Source organism: Odocoileus virginianus, chromosome 12 (genome assembly GCF_023699985.2).
Source record: "Odocoileus virginianus isolate 20LAN1187 ecotype Illinois chromosome 12, Ovbor_1.2, whole genome shotgun sequence".
In the NCBI taxonomy this organism is placed as follows: domain Eukaryota; kingdom Metazoa; phylum Chordata; class Mammalia; order Artiodactyla; family Cervidae; genus Odocoileus; species Odocoileus virginianus.
Genome location: NC_069685.1, coordinates 61,566,119 through 61,579,376, shown reverse-complemented (window position 1 = coordinate 61,579,376; position 13,258 = coordinate 61,566,119). Strand labels below are relative to the sequence as shown.

Sequence of the window (13,258 nt, the reverse complement as noted above, 5' to 3'; positions counted from 1 at the left end):
CCGCACGCCACGAAGAAGAGTAGCTCCCACTCGCCGCAGCTAGAGAGAGCCTCCGCGCAGCAACGGAGACCCAGCGCAACCAAAAACAAACCTAATAAAGAAAGGAAGACCTGTGTCTTCCGTGGCGTCAGAGGAGTCTCCGGTCCTGCACTATGGGCCCTGGGAGGAAACTTGGAATGTCTCAGAATAATAGAGCAATGTTGTGAGCCACTCCTTCTAAGCAAAATCAGGAGGTTAAGAGCTTTGTGGGAAGAGAGGGGTGGGCAGCCTCCAGCCTGCCCTACTTCACAGCAGGAACTGCTGCAGTCTGGCCAGAGCCTGGGCCCACTACTGAATAAGCTGATGCGGGATGATGCCCTCGGTGGTCACGGCCATCTTTGCTTAGGCCCAGATCTTTCTACATCTCTCACCACAGCTCAAATTCGTCAAGTTAGCAACATGGATGTTGGAAAATGTACAGCTTAACACTCAACACAGTACCAGAGGACACCTTTCCACAGCCTTTGTATCAGATGGAGCCAGCAGGCATGGATACTCTTGGCTGACCTGGGGGTCAGGGGTCATCCACTGACCTTTCTGAGCTCCCCACCAACCCCACCCCAAACTCCCAGCCAAGGTGATGACAGATCAGCCGCAGACCCTGGGCAGGAACAGATGGGGCTGTCGGCTGCTGCATGAGCCATGAGCATTCTCTGAGCCTGGGGGAACAGCTTACAGCGTCCCTCCACTAGTCTAAGGAGGCTGGCGCCCCAGTCTAAGTTACAGCGCAAGGGCACCGGTGCTGGCAAGCGCGCGCTGAAACGCTGCCACAACGGCCTCCTGGCTTTCCGAGCACGTAGCCACGTTTCCAGCCTGGAAGGCCTGTTACACTCGGATCTAATTCCCAACATGGGGAAATGTGACTTTTCATAATTTGAACAAGTCTCTCAAAGAGCCTCACCTCCAGCTGAAGCACCGCTGTGTCTCTCTCCCAGGGTGGGTATGAATCCTAATTGAGAGCTCAGTTCAGAGACATACCTGGACCAATCCCTCAGGCTCCAAGCAACACGGCCGCCCCGGGGCGATGAGGCAATTACGGGGGGCGTGCGGGGCGGAGCTGCCAGGGAAGAGTGCCCACAGCGCCCGGGTGGGAGCGGGGCCCTGCTCAGACAGCGGCTCTCCACCCCGGGGACCCCCACACTTCTTTTTCTCATTGATAACTGATTTAACTGTGCCATGACCAGACAACATGGCTTGGACGGTCCTAATTCTCTGGAACTGAGACTTAAGAAGTGTTGAGCCTTCTTTCTGGGCGATTTTCCCCCAGTCTCCTCCCACGCCTATGCCATTACTGAAACCCACGTTCCGTGGGAGTTATAAGACAGGGAGGCCCAAGGCAGCTGAGAATTAGGAGATGCTTCCCAGGAAGCAACCTGGGCTCAGGGCAGGCTTCACAGGCTCCCAGCCTGTGCCCGGAGGGGCGGGTGTGTGGTGCCGCTTTGCTGTGACTGCCGTGAAATTCCAAATCTATTCTGAATGAATGGGTATATCTTTCCTTTTATCCTTTGCCTTTTGCTTCTCTTTTTTTCACAGCTATTTGTAAGGCCTCCTTAGACAACTATTTTGCCTTTTTGTATTTCTTTTTCTTGGGGATGGTCTTGATCCCTGCCTCCTGTACAATGTCACGAACCTCTGTCCATAGTTCTTCAGGCACCCTGTTCATCAGATCTAATCCCTTGAATCTGTTTCTCACTTCCACTGTATAATAGTAACGGATTTGATTTAGGTCATACATGAATGGTCTAGTGATTTCCCCTACTTTCTTCAATTTAAGTCTAATTTTGGCAATAAGGAGTTCATGATCTGAGCCACAGTCAGCTCCCAGTCTTGTTTTTGCAGACTGTATAGAGCTTCTCCATCTTTGGCGGCAAAGAATGTAATCAATCTGATTTCGGTATTGACAATCTGGGGATGGAAGAGGGTGTTTGCTATGACCAGTGTGTTCTCTTGGCAAAACTCTATTAGCCTTTGCCCTGCTTCATTCTGTACTCCAAGGCCAAATTTGCCTGTTACTCCAGGTGTTTCTTGACTTACTATTTTTGCATTTCAGTCCCCTATAATGAAAAGGACATCTTTCTGAGGTGTTAGTTCTAGAAGGTCTTGTATGTCTTCATAAAGCCATTCAACTTCAGCTTCTTCAGCGTTACTGGTCGGGGCATAGACTTGGATTACTATGATACAGAACAGTTTGCCTTGGAAATGAACAGAGATCATTCTGTCGTTTTGAGGATTGTATCCAAGTACTGCATTCTGGACTCTTTTGTTGACTATGATGGCTACTCCATGTCTTCTAAGGGATTCTTGCCCACAGTAGTAGATATAATGGTCATCTGAGTTAAAAGATATACCCATGTGAATGCAGAGTTCCAAAGAATAGCAAGGAGAGATAAGAAAGCCTTCCTCAGTGAGCAATGCAAAGAAATAGAGGAAAATAACAGAATGGGAAAGACTAGAGATCTCTTCAAGAAAACTGCAGATACCAAGGGAACATTTCATGCAAAGGTGGGCAAAATAAAGGAAAGAAATGGTATGGACCTAACAGAAGCAGAAGATATTAAGAAGAGGTGGCAAGAATACACAGAACTATACAAAAATGATCTTAATGAACCAGATAATCACGATGGTGTGATCACTCACCTAGAGCCAGACATCCTGAAACGTGAAGTCAAGGGGGCCTTAGGAAGCATCACTACGAACAAAGCTAGTGGAGGTGATGGAATTCCAGTTGAGCTATTTCAAATCCTAAAAGATGATGCTGTGAAAGTGCTGCACTCAATATGTCAGCAAATTTGGAAAACTCAGCAGTGGCCACAGAACTGGAAAAGGTCAGTTTTCATTCCAATCCCAAAGAAAGGCAATGCCAAAGAATACTCAAACTACCGCACAATTGCACTCATCTCACACGCTAGCAAAGTAATGGTCAAAATTCTCCAAGCCAGGCTTCAACAGTATGTGAACTGTGAACTTCCAGATGTTCAAGATGGATTTAGAAAAGGCAGAGGAATCAGAGGTCAAATTTCCAACATCCTTTGGATCATAGAAAAAGAAAGAGAATTCCAGAAAAAATCTACTTCTGCTTTATTGACTATGCCTAAAGTCTTTGATTGTGTGGATCACAACAAACTGTGGAAAATTCTTCAAGAGATGGGAATACCAGACCACCTTACCTGCCTCCTGGGGAATCTGTATGCAGGTCAGTAAGCAACAGAACTGGACATGGAATTACAGACTGTTTCCAAATCAGGAAAGGAGTACATCAAGGCTGTATCTTGTCACCCTGTTAATTTAACTTATATGCAGAGTACATCATGAGAAACACTGGGCTGGATGAAGCACAAGCTGGGATCAAGATTGCCAGGAGAAATATCAATAACCTCAGATATGCATATGACACTAGCCTTACCACAGAAAGCAAAGAACTAAAGAGCCTCTTGATGAAAGTGAAAGAGAAGAGTGAAAAAGTTGGCTTAAAACTCAGCATTCAGAAAACTAAGATCATGGCATCTGGTTGCAAGACTTCATGGCAAATAGATGGGGAAACAATGGAAATAGCAACAGACTTTGTTTTTGGGGGCTCCAAAATCACTGCAGATGGTGACTCCAGCCATGAAATTAAAAGACACTTGCTCCTTGGAAGAAAAGTTATGACCAACCTAGACAGCATATTAAAAAGCAGAGACATTACTTTGCCAACAAAGGTCTGTCTAGTCAAAGCTATGGTTTTTCCAGTAGTCATGTAAGGATGTGAGAGTTGGACTATAACGAAAGCTGAGCACTGAAGAATTGATGCTTTTGAACACTGGTGTTGGAGAAGACTCTAGAGAGTCCCTTGGCCTACTAGGAGATCCAACCAGTCCATCCTGAAGGAAATCAGTCCTGAATATTCATTGGAAGGACTGATGCTGAAGCTAAAACTCCAATACTTTGGCCGCCTGATGCAAAGAGCTGACTCATTTGAAAAGACCCTGATGCTGGGAAAGATTGAAGGCAGAAGAAGGGGGCGACAGAGGGTGAGATGGTTGGATGACATCACCAAGTCGATGGACATAAGTTTGAGTAAACTCCGGGAGTTGGTGATGGACAGGGAAGCCTAGTGTGCTGCAGTCCATGGGGTTGCAAAGAGTCAGACATGAGTGAGCGACTGAACTGAACTGATTTTGAACAAAAAGCCCCAGGTTCTCATCCTCCGTGGACTCATGGGTTATGCTGCCAATCCTGCTTGGGGTCCTGGGGCACTTCATGAGGACACAGTGGGCCACTTCAAAAGGCAAAGAAAGGTGGGAGAGAGGGAAGGAAGAAGAGCAGGAGACTCTCGCTCTTTCCCGTTTATCTCACTTGGGCAGGCTGGTCAAGATTTACTTCCAGAACACTCTTCGACGGCCCTGACTCACTTTTCTCCAGGCTCCCACCTCTGGCTCCTTTTTTCAACCCAGGTTTCAGTTCAATTTTTCCTCTCAGAGAGGCCAAGTGTACCCCCCTGCCATTCATCAAAGCATCGTGTTCTCTGTCTTTGTAACTCCTGCTATAGTCTAGGATTTTATTGATCAGTCTGTCCACTGTATTCATGAGCAGGGACACACACACACATACAGAATGTGGCCTCCTTGGAGGCAGAGACCTGTGCTCTCCTCCCCCTTTCTACTCCTCAGGACTTTAACTCCCGCCTGCCCCCAGGCAAGTTATTCAGTCTCCCTGTATCTCTAAGACAGAGACACATGATGACAAGAAGCAAGTGGACTGAGACAAACGCCCGATTCAGTGTGGCGTGGAACAGGTGGAACCGATCACACCGATGAATGAATGGAACTGATGATGGCTGAGCCCCGCCAGGTACACGGGTCTGTGCCAGGGTTGGCTTTTTTCACTTCTTATCAACCCATCTTACAGATGAAGAGACTGAGGCTCAAAGAGATTGAATAACTGGAGGAAAGTAAAAGTATTAGTCACTCAGTCATGTCTGATTCTTTGCGACCCCAATGACTGTAGCCAACCAGGCCTCTCTGTCCAGGGGATTCTCCCCTGGTAAGAATATAGGTGGTAGTTTAGTTGGTAAGTTGTGTCCGACTCTTTCAACCCATGAACTGTAGCCCGCCAGGCTCCATTGTCCATGGGATTCTCCAGGCAAGAATACTAGACTGGGTTGCCATTTCCTTCTCCAAGGGATCTTTCCCACCGAGGAATCGAACCCATGTCTCCTGCGTCACAGGCAGATTCTTTACCATCTGAGCCAGCTAGTTGACAAACTTGAGCAAAGTCATGCCAAAATGAACCCTCGGATCCCTGATTGGAAATCAGGCTGGCTGAAAGGCAGCACCTGTGCCCTCCCTAAGCCGCCCCCTCTTCGAGCTGCAAGAATCCCACGTGCGGCCTGGGCTCTTCCAGGTCCAAGGTGCGTTTCTTCACCCCGGGGGTCCTGTGGCCACTTCACCCCTCACACAGTCCTGAACACAGGCTGTTTCACAGTCGTGGCCCCTGGTTTCCTCTCACACCTGCCCAGCCTCTGCCTGCACCTCCAAGAACAGACTCTGCCTCTTTCCAGTCTTGTTATTTTTAGAACTTTTACTGTTTATTAGAAAAGCAATCTACTTCTGTGCAAGCAAAAATGGTTTAAAAGTTTTGCTCATTTGTAAAAACCTCCAATACTAGTATATACAGTCATTAATTCCCTTTATAATTAATGCAAAAGCTCCAGCATTTCTATTAACGGAGAAGCCAGCCCAAGCATGGAGCAGGCAGTACTGATGCCAGGGGTCTGTAATTACAGACATCGGTTCTGTCGTGACTGATAAAACTGGGGGGGGGGGACGGGGACCCTGAATGTGACTGTGAGCTGCGAAGCGGCTGCAGGATCGGGATTTGCCATTTTACCAGCAATTTCGCAGCTGTGCACATTAGTGGGACGTCGTAGAAATCCTCAGGATGTTGGCGTGGAAGCTATTTTTGCACAAACTGAGGATTTTTTTAGATAAAGCCCTTCATTTAGAGGCCAGAACACGGCGAGTCCACTGGGTCTGTGTCACACTGATGCTGAGAATGAACACCTTCACGGGGGAGTCGGCGGCTACACGCCTCTGAGCAGCGGCCACCAGCCCAGGACCACAGCAAGGACGGTACCACCAGCGGGGAGCATCCCGCCTCTGCTCGCCCAAGCCGGCCTGCTGTCCTCCTGCCCCCAGCGCGCCTGAGTCCCCGGACCCCCAGACTGGAGAGGGGAGCCCTGTCCGCTGAAGACCGCAGAGCCCCCAGGGCGCAGTCCCCCTGCCGTGCCCGGCCCCACCTGCCCCTCGCACGTTACCTCTCTGTGTCGCTGTCGCTGGACGCCACCTCCTCCAAGGCTGCTTGCAGGTCGGCGATGCGCCGGATGGACGTCTCCAGGTCAGTCTGCAGGGTCTGTCTGATTGCAGCGAGCTCCTCCACGTACTTCTCCTGGGGACAGAGACCACAGCACACGTTGGCCCTGGGCGAGACCCTCACTCACCTACGAGAGTTCTGGGGAGGAGCCTGGTGTTCACCGGGTCCCTGTGACATGGTGGGTACCCATGAGGGGCTCTCCCTAAGGAAGGGCTTATGGAGCCTCAGACAGATGCTGCAGATTTCAGAGCAGGAACAGATGCCTCAGGCTCTCACGCACAGTAGGAATGCTGGACCTGGCCTGCGCAACCCCACACAGGATGCCCTGGATGGGTGGCGGACATAAGACTCAGTGATGTTTTCCCAGGAGAGCTGCTGAGGCCGGTTCTGGAGGCTGAGTCCTGCCCCAGGGATGGATGTGGGGGGAGGTTGGGGGGAGGACTGAAGAGCAGGTCCCTCTCAACTCTGTCACCAGACTCCCCCAGCCCTCCTGCCGCCCTCAAAGGCAGCACGGGCAAAGACAGAAACCCCAGCGGAGCTCCCTCTGCAGCTGGCCAGCACCACTGAAGTGTACTGAGACCTCTCCACGCCCAGCGGCGTGTTCAGTGTTTAGGGCCCCTGCCCTCACTCACTGCTCACGAGCCTGGCACGCAGCCCTATCACTGTCCCCATTTCACAGATGAAGAGATGAGGCCTGGGGGAGCAAAGGCTTGACTGGAACTCAAGCTGGAACTTGAGCAGATGCAGCAGACTCCATCTGTGCGCATCCGTACTTTCCACCCTAACCAGATTTCATCCAGACTCTCTGGAAAGCCTCTGACTGCCACGTGTCACGTTTTCCACACACTGCTCCCCGTTCGCACAATGACTGTCGGCTGAGGGTGAGTCTGCCCTCCAGGGGATGCTGTGTAGAGGCGTTGCTGGTTGTCAGTGGGGGTCTGGTGGTCTCTCGCAGAGCAGAGATCAAGGGTGCTGTCCAGCATCCTCAGTTCACAGAGCAGCCCCCACCACTGAGGACCGATTACTTCACACGAGTGTCACCAGCGTCCAGCCTGAGAAACCCTGCGTTCACCCCAGAGACCCACCGTCTGGGAGCTAATCCTAGCGAGGGAAGGAGTCAAAAGGCAGGGCAGGGTTTCCCTGCTGGCCCAGAGGTTAAGAATCTGCCTGCCGATGCAGGGGACACGAGTTTGACTCCTGGTCTGGGAAGGTCCCACACACCGCAGGGCAACTAAGCCTGCGAGTCACAACTACTGAGGTCTGCAAGCCTAGAGCCTGTGCTCTGCAACCAGAGAAGCCACGGCAATGAGATACTCATGCACAGAAACTATAGAAAGCCAGTGTGCAGCAGTGAAGACCCAGGGCAACCAACAGTAACATCAACAATAAACATGAAAAAAGCGGGCAGCAGAGCAAGGCCCTGGACCCAAGGACGCTTGGAATGGAGCTACTGGTGATACCGAGAGCCTGAGAGCCGCCCCGTCACCCAGCCGCGGGGACTGGGAGGGAGACTGCAGTGCGTCACTCTGATGCTCTCAGACAGAAGTCAACATTAGCAATTAGGATGGTGCCAGCAGGGAATCCTTAGTGAAATAGTGTCGAGTAAGCAGAAAAGAACAGAAAATTTTATGCCCAGGTCTCCATGCAAACAGCACACGTGCAGTTGGGAAAACACATGGAGAGCTGAGAATATTTACGGATAGGAGCAAAGGTGGGTGAGGGGTAGGATTTTTCCTTCAAGCTGCTCTTAGGTCAAGTTTCTTTTTGACTGTTGTCTTGGGCACCAGGTATATCCCAACTGATGAGAGTGTGAAGGGTGAAAACCTAAGGACTGTGGGTCCATTTACGGCTCTCAGCTCCCCAAGACCCACCAACAGCACAGACCTTCTCTGAGCCTGGGATGGCTTTTGTTTATTTTGCAGATGAGGAAACTGAGGCCAGGGAAGTCACTCGGGGCAGGCTGCCTCGCTTACTGGCCAGTGATCTTTCTGGGGCTCTGTCTGCCTGCCCCTGGGAAAGCCAGCGAGGCCCAGGGCTCCTTTTGCAGGGACACACTCAGCTCCCTGTAGCAGGCCAGCTGGTCCATCCACGGTATCGTAAGTCTGTGCCTTTTCCTTGATTGTGCATCCTTTTCAATTTGACTGAGTGAGCAAAGACCAAGGAAGTGGAAGGGTCAAGCCCGACTGATGAGGGAAGGGGCGGCGTGGAGAGGTGGGGGTGCGCACATGGGCTGGTGGAACACCGCGGCTGATTGAAACTGCCAGCTGTGAGATCCCCATCTCGGTGCTGATGAGGTGAGCGGCGGTGTGAGGCGGGGCCCCCAGCCAGGAGGCTGGTGGGCTGTCAGAGGAAATAACGCACACTGCGGGACGGCGAGGGGGTGCTTGTCAGCTCAGCAAGACACCAGGAAGACGGCTGGGTGCACAATCCCAGCAGACGGCAGGAGCATTGCCCGGGCTCAGCTCCTTGCGAGTGGGCCAGGATGACAGCGTCCCTGGGAGGCGAGGGGACGAGGCATCGGTGTGTTTGTAAGACAGGCCCCGTCAGGGCCACGCCAGGCTTCTTTTAGAGACGAGCAGCAGAGCGGCAAGAAGACCCGCCCAAGGCCACATAGTCGAGGGACCACAAAGCCAGGCAGCCAGGTCCTGGCTCCCAGGTGAGGCCCTCGTGCCACGTGAGCCAAGCGAGACGAGCCCAGATAGCCCCTCCCAGCTGTGCGTGGGTGACCCTGGCCCATGTCAACATCATGCAGAGGGAACAACAAGGTCCTCCGACCTTGACCTGCAGGGCCCTCCTGGGGGACAGGTCAACATCATTCAGAGGGAACAACAAGGTCCTCCGATCTTGACCTGCAGGGCCCTCCTGGGGGACAGGTCAACATCATGCAGAGGGAATAACAAGGTCCTCCGACCTTGACCTGCAGGGCCCTCCTGAGGGACAGAGGACAGGGACGGGGCAGGTGCTGTGTCTTAGGGACGGGGGGCTCTGGGCTGGGACAAGCAGGTGAGCAGAGAAAGTGGGGACCTGATCTGGTAGATAGGTCTGATCTGCACTATCATGATCATGAAAGTAGGCTCTGGAGCCAGGATGCCTGGGCTCAAATCCCATCTCTACCACCTACAGGCTATGTGACCTTCAGCAAGTTACTCAACCTCTCTGATCCCCATGGGTAAAATGGAGGCAGCAGGGGCCCCTTCGCAGGGCTGCTGTGAGCACAGAATGAGCGTGGCAGAGAGGAAAGGCTTGGCCAGCAGTGGCGTTGCTGTCTTTTAATTCTCAGAGGAGAGCAAGCAGCAACCGGGTGGGTGTCCCCCCAGTGCTGCGGTGGTCTGCCGAGGTCACACAGAGAATAAGGAGGCTGGAATGCAGGCCTCCGAAGGCTTTTCACCACCTGCAGAGGAGAAGCAGGGGTGGAAAGCAAGGGCAGCTTAAAGGGTGAGTTACATAGACAGCAAGGAGAGTCGAGAGCAAGAAAACCATCCACAGACGGACGAGGCAGGTGGTTCCGGGACCTGCCGCTGCCCCCCTCACTCTCCACCACGCCCCTTGCCCTCTGGGCTCCACCCTCCAATTTGCCTGGGGACACACACCACGCTCAGCGGAAACCTCCCAAGACGGATTTGGGAAATTCAGAGTCTGTGTCATCAGCAATCAGCACACCTTTCCTGCTTCAGCTGGAAAAGCAGGTAGTCCGCTGATTGCAGAGACCCAGTCATTAGGCAAAGTGGATGCGGCAGCCCAACCAGTCTCTCGGAGGCAGACAAAACAAGCCCCTGGCAGAGACAGCTCGAGAGACACGGGAGGGGGGCACCAGAGAAGAGGGCACACAGAGGGCCAGGCCTTCTTCCACCCCCGGAGCAGCGCCTGGTCAGGACTGCTGCTACGCAGGTGACGCTGCATTCTGAGGCCAAGGGTAAGCCTGTGGTCTTCTGTGCTTTTCTCTTTTTAGGGACATGGGGCAGGAAGAAGCTGGAGGAAAAATTAGGCCAGAAAACTATTTAGATAGTAAGATGTATACAGCAGAAACCACTAATGAATAACCCATATGTCCACATTACTCTGTAGCTATAACAGTGATTGCGTGCTCAGGAGCCTCAGTCATGTCTGACTCTTCGCAGCCCTATGGACTGCAGTGCACCAGGCCCCTCTGTCCATGGGATTCTCCGGGCAAGAATACTGGAGTGGGTTGCCGTTTCCTCCTCCAGGGGATCTTCCCGACCCAGGGATCGAACCTGCATGTCTTACATCTCCTGCATTAGCAGGCAGGTTCTTTGCCACTAGCGCCACCTGGGAGTGATACATACATTGTAATAGACATAAAACACTGACATAAAGTATATATTCACTATATATATATAGGTATGTATGCATGCATATTACATATCATTCATTCAACAAACACTGAGCATGAACTATGTGCCAGCACTGACCCAGGTGCAGGAGGTATAGACAAACTCCTAACTTCCGCAGAGCATCACTCTTTTAGGGCCCTAATCTACCTGTATTGCTGAGTCTAGAACAGAGCAGGCACTCAAGATGTCTTAGGATTGAGTGAATGGTGTTACTGCATGACTGTAAGAGGCAAATAAAGGAGGGAACAGGGTGATACTCACTTAGCTGCACATAATACACACCATGCATACAGACATCAACACAAGACCACGTGGTATGTATGTGTGCTGGCCGCCCTCGCACTGTGTAAGAGACTCATCAACCCTGTTAAACGCCCAAGCTGCTCCCCTTGGAACATGCTGTGTGGAGCTGCTCATGTAGGGAGCAGTTCATACAATAATTAGTGGCTGCAATTAACATCGTCTCCTCTTGTGAGGTTCAATTAGAGGCTAATATTTAAAACCGTTGTCTGGTTCCTCTGCCCAGGGCAACTCCACCTTCAGAGGCCCCTCTTCTGTCTGCAGACACAGGAGACTCTCATATGTCACTTTCTGTGGCTCTGGAGGTTGCCTTGTTCACTTTTGGGGGTATCCCACAAGGCTTCCCAAAGTTAATTTCACCGAGTTTACAGTAGGGGCTTCCCTGGTAACTCAGATGGTAAAGAATCCACCTGCAGTGCAGGAGACCTGGATTCGATTCCTGGGTTGGGAAGATCCCCTGGGGAAGGGCATGGCAACCCACTCTAGTATTCCTGCCTGGAGAATCCCATGGACAGAGGAGCCTGGCGGGCTGCAGTCCAGGGGGTCACAGAGTCGGACACGACTGAGCGACTAAGCACAGCACAGTTTATGGCATAGAGCAGACTATCTGGAAACATCCCCACACCTGATGAGAAATCATCTTGCTATTCGTTTTTGATGTGCTAAAGACAAACAAACTTTACAGAGCCTGGTATTAAAAAAATTATACACACACATATAAGCTGTAGAAATATATAGAAAATGCATGTTTATATAACATATGCATATAGTATCTGAAAACATAAATGTAAATATATATAAATGCGTATATGTGTGAATGTGTGTGCACATGTGTATTTATAGGTACACACACAAGTATTCCCAGTCTGACACGTGGCATGTAGTTAACAAGCATCTGTGAATAATTAATAAATGAATGTATTTATTTCTGTCTCTCACATGGGCAGGCATGGTGCTAAGTGTCTGCAAAACCTTCTCTCACATCATCTTTACAAGACCTCTCGGAGTCATATACAATAGAAACCCATAACAAGTAACCCAAGAATACGACAACAAGGTCGCAGCAGAATTACTACCTCTGGGGTGAGGTACGAGGGTTTCACCTAAATTGTGCAAAGGTCACGTGCCTGGAGGAAGGCCCCGTGCGCTGTGTCCTGGCAAGAGCTCCCAAGCCCTAATGACAATGGCGTGAGCACTGGCAGGAAGTGTTCAGTCCCGCTCTGAGAAAGAGCTGGGGCGTCCCTTAGGAACCCCAAATGAAGAGCCAGATCCCCTTATTTAAGACTGTGGGGATTTCCCTGGTGGTCCAGTGATTAAAAATCCGCCTTCCAATGCAGGGGACTTGGGTTTGATCCCTGGTTGGGAAACGAAGCTCCCACCTGCCGCTGGGCAACTAAGCCCACGTGCCACAACTAAAGAAGCCCGTGTGTTACAGCTACTGAGCCTGCATGCTCTAGAGCCCGCCCTCCGCAACAGGAGAAGCTCATGAAAAGGAGGCCAAGCTCCACGGAAGCAGGACTAGGGAGAAGCTGGTGGCCACTAGGCAATACCCTCTCTTCAAAACAGTCCTGCAAATTCTTTTACTGTGTTTTAATGATGGACAGGCACAGAGTGACTCGTTAGAGATCCCAAAGTCACCCAGCTGGACAGAGACGCACAGGTTCAAGCTCAGGCCTGCCTGTTTCCAAAGGGGCAGGAAATAATCTCACAAGCCCTCCTGTCCCTTTTCTTCGCCTGCGGCAGGCACGTCTAATGGATCGCAGGCGATGCGGGGCCCGAGACCACTCTCTGAACCACCCAGCTAAGTGCTTCTCCCTGGGGCTGCCCTCTGCTCCATCCGCCAGCATCAACTGGAACTGCCAACCCTGCCAACACTTCAAATTAACCTCAATCGTCCTGGAAATGCCTCCTGAATCCTCAAGAAACTTACATTAGTTGGTTGGGGTAGTGGGTATTTCTCCTTGAAATTGACCGGTGCTCTATGGGGCCAAGGGAAGCTGAAGCCCACCACACCTCGGGAGACACCCTGCTGGGCGGGGAGGGGAGGGGGAGATGCAAACCGCCACCACCGTGGGAGCAGCAGGAGAAGCACTGGCCTTAGGACAAGGTGAAGCACCGTGTGACTTCTGGAGAGCCACCAACCCTTTCTGACTCCCAGTTTCTCATCTGTTGAAATGACAGTATTACTCCACGATAAACAGTACTGTGAGGAACAA

The 13,258-nt window shown here is 51.5% G+C and overlaps 1 protein-coding gene across 1 annotated transcript in view; it reads right to left on the bottom strand.

Annotated features, from left to right (window-relative positions):
• MYO18B (myosin XVIIIB) overlaps window positions 1-13,258 on the bottom strand; it is a 210,624-nt gene that overhangs the window by 26,290 nt on the left and 171,076 nt on the right. Inside the window, exon 39 of the mRNA XM_070474664.1 lies at window positions 6,335-6,465. Coding sequence (XP_070330765.1) covers window positions 6,335-6,465 — 131 coding nt within the window. The remainder of the gene's footprint in view (window positions 1-6,334; window positions 6,466-13,258) is intronic.